This window comes from Hevea brasiliensis, chromosome 18 (assembly GCF_030052815.1).
Source record: "Hevea brasiliensis isolate MT/VB/25A 57/8 chromosome 18, ASM3005281v1, whole genome shotgun sequence".
In the NCBI taxonomy this organism is placed as follows: Eukaryota; Viridiplantae; Streptophyta; class Magnoliopsida; order Malpighiales; family Euphorbiaceae; genus Hevea; species Hevea brasiliensis.
The window spans coordinates 46,046,193-46,052,712 of record NC_079510.1 but is presented as its reverse complement, the minus strand read 5'-3'; the positions used below and the strand labels follow the sequence as shown (position 1 = coordinate 46,052,712).

The 6,520-nt window shown below is 32.7% G+C and overlaps 1 protein-coding gene across 1 annotated transcript; it reads right to left on the bottom strand.

The window, feature by feature from the left end:
- Positions 1-2,196: 2,196 nt before the first annotated feature.
- Positions 2,197-4,479, bottom strand: LOC110668561 (PLASMODESMATA CALLOSE-BINDING PROTEIN 3). The gene is made up of 4 exons (XM_021829865.2): positions 4,285-4,479; positions 3,329-3,847; positions 2,900-2,942; positions 2,197-2,809 (listed from the first exon to the last, which is right to left on the bottom strand). Exons 1-4 carry the CDS (start codon positions 4,343-4,345, stop codon positions 2,596-2,598), a joined length of 837 nt encoding a protein of 278 aa, XP_021685557.2. The 5' UTR covers positions 4,346-4,479; the 3' UTR covers positions 2,197-2,595.
- Positions 4,480-6,520: the final 2,041 nt, after the last annotated feature.

Genomic DNA, 6,520 nt, shown 5'->3' with positions numbered 1-6,520 from the left:
TTAAAGCTCATTTGGGCAGTTTTTGCAAAAGGGTTAATTGTAGGGACTAAATTGTAATTTTTTAAATTATTTTTGTTGACTGTTTAGATGGGCTCAGGAGGAGCCATGTGATGTGATTGAGATATGGTTGTATAACTTGTGGATATAGAAGTGTATTTTGAGCCCTTTTGTAGGTTAGGTAAGTCATAGGTATAGGGGAGAACTTTGCCTTGTATTGAGTCAATTATATTAAATAATTGTAATAAAATTGTCAAGTGAGCCGGGATAGCTTTCCTCCTCTGCCCAGCCGCCACAGTGACCTCGGTTCACGTGTGTGAGTAAAATATTAATTTTAATTATAATTTTAATATTTTTATATGTTCAGACATACTCATGCATCACTTATAAATATATATACCCATGTAGTTAAACACTAGTTACGTTTTATATTGTATTTTTAATTGATGAAATGCTATGGATGTTATTTTATGTTAATTTAGAGCAATGTGCATGTGTTGGGGTACGTGAGGTGTATGGTATTGGATATGGACAGAACGGGTAGATATGGCTGGAGCTTGACTCGCTTGGACCCGATCCTTTTATGGATAAGTCGGGATAGGCACGGCTTGAGATGATCTCGCTAGCCCCCGCATTTGGTCTATTAAGCGAAAGTCCAGCTTGAGATGTACTCGCTTGTAGAGGTTGGATTAAGAGAGTTGTATAGGGGATCAGCTCCCATATATATACTGTTTGAATATTATATAGGTGCGTGAGTGCTCCAAATTACCTTTTTACTGTTATGATGTGATTTGTATGAAAATTATGAAGGTGTTGCATTCCACTCTTTAGGATGTATTAGCTTTAGATAGCTATAGAAATTGTACTTAAAATTAGTATTTTACTCTCTGAGTCGAACGCTCACTCCTGTTCACTTTATTTTTCTAGGATACAGAAGAGTTCTTGTTGAGTTTTAACCTGATTCCCTACTTCGCAGGTTATTTAGTAATGTCTGTTATGTTTTATATAAGTTTACTAAATTCTAGAAATCCGCATGTGTTAGAAGTACTTTATTTAATTTGGGTCTGTATTATAATTGCCTCGTTGGGTCTGTATTATAAACCTATTAAATGCATGTATGATTAGATTGGATGAGGGAGCTGAGCTCCAATTTTATTTTATGATATTATGAGTACGTGGAGTGTGAGCTGAACTTCTCAAATTGTTATATATATTATGCTTATAGGTAGAAACTCCCCGTTGTATGGTCCATGTTATAATCGGACTCTGTCCGGTTGAATTCTCGAAATTGAGCTTAAAATGGGCCTTAAGATTGGGTTAAGGAATAGTTACTACAGGCCTCAAGAGCTTTAGGCTGGCACAGGTCCTAGTACCGGTCAGGCCCATAGGTTGTGTCGTGAGAGTAATTGTGGCTCCTTATCAAGTACTGAACCCTGAGGTAAGTAGATACATTATGTAAGGAGAAGCAAAATTGTAATTTCTTTTTTATTGTCTTCTATGTATTTTTGTCACTTTGCCTCGACAGGGGAACACAAGAGGGTGCTATTATTGCCTTGGTGATTGCAGGCTATTTGGCTTTCCAGCATTTTTAACGCATTGGCAACTTGCAAAAGGCTTTTGAACAAGGTTCAGTTTTTGTCACCTTGGCCTTCATTTGTATCGCCATCATCTCATGCTTGTTCTTAATCTAATTTTAGCACAGATAGTAGTGTGTTTTATTATTGATCATCTGTAAATTACTGGACTCAAAGGATGACAGAATAAGAGAATAATCATTAGTTATGATCGTTTATTCTCATGTTATGTAAAGGGATGAATTCTTCAACAGAAACGATAAAATGTCTACAATTTAGACCTGTATTAATAAATTGACTAGAAATAATAATGACTAGTGCTTGCCTTTGAATTTTATATTCATTTGTATCTTACTTTTTGGAGGCCCAAGCATGTTCCTCTATCTAACAGTCTGGTGCTTGTTCAGTTGTTCCTTCTAGTTGTGGAGCCTAACTGCATAAGCCTGTCATCTTCATCTGTTCTGAAGTAATAATTCTATCCTTATTGGTAATGCGATACATTCTTCTAATATTTGTGCATGGTTGGGCTTATTATAGTAAATACCAGTTCCAATAACTAGGTGCTGAATCTACTCTTTGTTTTTATTAGGTTAATAATTATGTGTAGTTCGAATCATTATTTTCTGAAAGTTTATTGTTGCTCTTGCTCATCTCATTCAAAAAGTTCATGTGGTAGCCAATAACAAATATATCTTTCTCCTCTGTTTATGTAGTTCTAAAGCCATAGGATCTCATCTAATACTTTATTATGCTAGAACTGAAGAGAAAATGACTAATCTAACTTGCCTACAAGTACAAGAACCTAAGACATTCTGTGCTCTACTTCATTTTTGGGGGCTTCTTAATCAACTAATATGCATCCATAGAAGGAGTATAGCAAATAGATTTTATGGTGACAATGAGGCCTTGAGAGAACATCTTGATGTTGATACTCACTGCCTCCTCAGAAGCTGACGATATTTGGTGGCAACCAAGGAAACTGCCATCTCATTTAAGAGAGCAAAAAAACATAATTCCCATATGGTTAGAGATGATTTGCAGCAAGAAGTGATCCCACGGTAGCCATTGTGGAACAGAGGAGCAGTAAGCTGAATGAAACAGAGGAGGCTGAGCTGGGCAAGCCTGTTGGTTCTGCCACACCGTAAATTGTTGATCCACCAGGTGTGGCTGTTATTGGTGGAGACATCGTAGTTGGAGTGGCTGGAGTTGTTGGGGTTGGGTTCACTGGTGGACTTAAGCTGTATTTGCAAGAATGTCAATTAGCCCTCTATGGGCATCAATTTGGTAAAGAATAATGAGTGGTATTAGAGATGAATATAAAAGATTACCTGGGTGTTGATTTGGGCGAAGCAAAGTGACAGTTGCCATTGCCTGCAAAATGCAAATGGAGAAGTCAGTAAATCTCACAGGATAGGCTTTATGAGTTTCAGAAATTTTCATACGGTGAGCTGGTGGCAGCAATGAAGCTAGGCTTCTATTATTATTAATATAAACATTTAGGACATAGTTTCTGAAAACTTGGGTGAGATCTGCTGCAGCAATTATAGAAATGATAAGGTAAATTTTGGATAGGGAGAGGAAGTTTCTTTTGAAGAAGCTTTTTTTTTTTTTTTCAGAAATTGTTATTAGAAGAAAAACTTACAAGTGGTGAATTTTTAGATTATGCAAGGCTAGCGTCAAATTTCTTGAGATCTAGAAAATATACTCTTAATTCTCAAAGATGAATTGAATGATTATGCATCAACAACATTTCTTACTTGGGTCAGTGTTGATAAGTTGTGCTGTTCCTCCGAAGACACAACTTGTAGGAATTGGATTCTTCTGGTAGTAATCATTGAAGGCATAAGAAGCATGGTCCCGGACAGTGTTTGGGTTATAACAACTTGCACCTGATTGAACGGCTGAACAATCTGCACCACCGTACCCGCAAGCATAGTCAAGAGCTACCTGTAAAGCAGTTTCTGAAGCAGTTGGACTTGCAATACACCATGAACCTCCTGATGAGGATGGAGTTGTGGTGGCTGGAGGTGTTGGAGTAGTGGTGGCTGGAGGTGTTGGCGGTGTTGTGACTATAGCTGGTGCTGGAGGTGGCTCTATTGGATTTACAATAGGGCTTGTTGTTCCAGGAGTTGTTGGGTTGACAATGGGAACCGTACCTGTAGCGTCAAATTGAGTGGTGAAGACTGGAAATGCAAAAGGTATTTGGTTTTCTTGGTTGTCTGCTATTCTGGCTTTCTGGATTTCTTCCAGTGGAGGTGTTTCTGCAACGCTTGAACCTGAGGCAATCAAAAGTTTAGATAAGCTTATCTTTCTTCTATATGATACTTGAAGCAGAAAATGAAACAAGATCAATCAAGAACATAGAACAGAAAATTGAGTTTTACGGGCCAATAAGTGGCCAATATTTGAAAAATGAAAATGAGGGTTACAAATAACAAAATTTAAAATGGAAAACAAGCTAGTGGTCTCTGTATTTCTACTGCTACACTAGAAAGAAGTCAATTTCTATACGTTGATTGTTTCAAAGAGAAAGAATTGTTATCCAGTAAAGTAGACTAACACATTAATGATATGAAGCTAATTATCTCCATTCATATTCAAATTCAAGATATAACAAAGAGAAAAGCACAATATCATGTAAAATAGATGAACAAACAATATTATCAAAATGTGCTAAGAAAATGAAATTCCTTTAAGAATGAAAATTAATCACCTGAGGCGAATAAAAGAAAGGAGAGGAAGATTGTGAAATATTGAACAACTTCAGAACCCATGTCTCTGAGCTGCTTGTAAATTTTTTTTTTTTTTTTTAAAACTTTCCTTGCTTGTCAAGAACAATGACAGAGAAGCTAGGAGAAGCACCAATGGTGTTAATGCAAAGAAGAGTTTAAATATCATTCTCGCATAAGTTATATAAAATAAAACTTGAAGAATCAAAGCTTCCTTGGTGCGTAGAGAGAAGGAAAGAGAGAAGGCTTGGAATATCAGAAAACTTCAGAAAGGAGGCATTGGGTAGCTAAATTTTGCAAGCAAGACAAGGTGCAAAGGAAGTTGACAAAAAGTGCATAAGATGTAAAAGGCAAAAGCTTGATATGTTGGGGTTTAAATCTGATGTTTGGGATTGTTATATTCACAGTTTAATAACACAAGTTGATGTTTTGGCATTTTCTTTTTCTCCTTTGTGGCTCCTTTTCTACTGTTTATGGTACTGAATCAAAAGTTAAAGGTGGCTAAACCTAAGATAGATTTTTTATGTTGGATTACGCTTCATTAAATTGTAATAATTAAAACCCTAATCTACCAACTGGGTTTTGTTAGCCAATTGATTGGGTGTCTACCGTTTAGCCCTTGAAGACATTGCCCAAGGAGAAAACAGGGATTCCTTGTATAAGAATAAAAATTAAAGTTCAGGATATTGCCTTATTTAGCATAAACCTGGTAAAAAAAAAAATTGAAGTATATTTGAGATTGCCTTATTATTACTATTATCTTGTATGTGTATAGGCATGTACCTCATCTATGAAACTCTTTTATATCCTCTTCTGCTTAATTTCCCTTTAATTAGTATAATTATTCCAAAATTACATATTTACAAGTTAGTCTCCATTCAATTTAATTCACATACTATAGTTATGTTAATTCTTTATATCTAAAATCATGTCATATTTTCATTAATCAATGTAAAAATAACAACTAAACCACTAATGTAAAAAAAAAAAAAATCATAGATTAAAATTTCAATTCCATAATTGTCAATTGATTAATTAATATATGTAATTAAAATATAAAGATTAAATTATTTCAAATAAAGAAAGCATATACTAATCATTAAATATAAGTTAATTTCAGGGTAACTATTACAAATGATCTTATAAATAATAAAAATATAATAACCAAATAAAATTTTTAATCGTTTTATTATATTTAAAAATGATATAATTATTATAATATTTCTAAAATAAATATAAATATTTTAATGAAATTAATTACAATATGCCCTGCAAATTCTGCCAACTAGTATTTAAGGTTTTATTTAGCTTTAGTAGTTATTAATTATTAGTAATTAATTATTAGTAATTAATTATTTATGTCTTGATTTAAAACAGAAGTGTTCAGTAAAATAATTGTTTAATTAACTGTTAAATGTAAAAATAATAATGTTATCTTGTTAACCTTAATTAAAACGCTCTTTTAATTTTTAAAAGTTAAAAGAATAATTTTTTATAAATAATTTCTTTAATTTCTAAATATTAATCTAAATATTATATTACTAAATAATATAAATAAAAAATATAATATTTTAATTATAATTAAAATATTAAATATTATCTTAAAAATTATTACTGAATAAATATATTTTTAATTATAATTAAAATATTAAATATTACCTTAAAAATTATTATTAATAAGTTATATATACATATGCACTCTAAAAGTACAGTCTATAATTTTATAGTCACACTATTTGAGGGACGAATGTTTGTTTTTAAAAAAATATAAATTAATTTATTTTTTAATATTTATATTTAAAGTTTCGTAATTTTATTTGTCTACTAAAGAAATTTATTCCACAAGTTTGTATAATAAGCCAGCCCATCTTCTTTTCTCTTCGGTTCATTTTTCTTTCTTGATTTGCAGGCCCAAACTCTAAGGATCGATCACTTCAATGGCTCTCTCTATTTTATGCTTGTATCTTCACATTTTTTTAAACTGAGATCTTCATACTCAAATTAAGGTGCATTATTAGTTAGTTTTGAAGATAATTTCTGATTTCCTTCTCTCTATCCTCCTCTTCCATAACACCACCATTTTACTGTTCATGATGCAATACCATGTTTTGAAAATGGTTTAAGTTCCAACTTTTCAAATATTTAAAGAATTGTTGATAAAGATAGTACAATGTGACAATGCTATGCCCCCCCATAAATTGATAGTATGATAAATTTAAG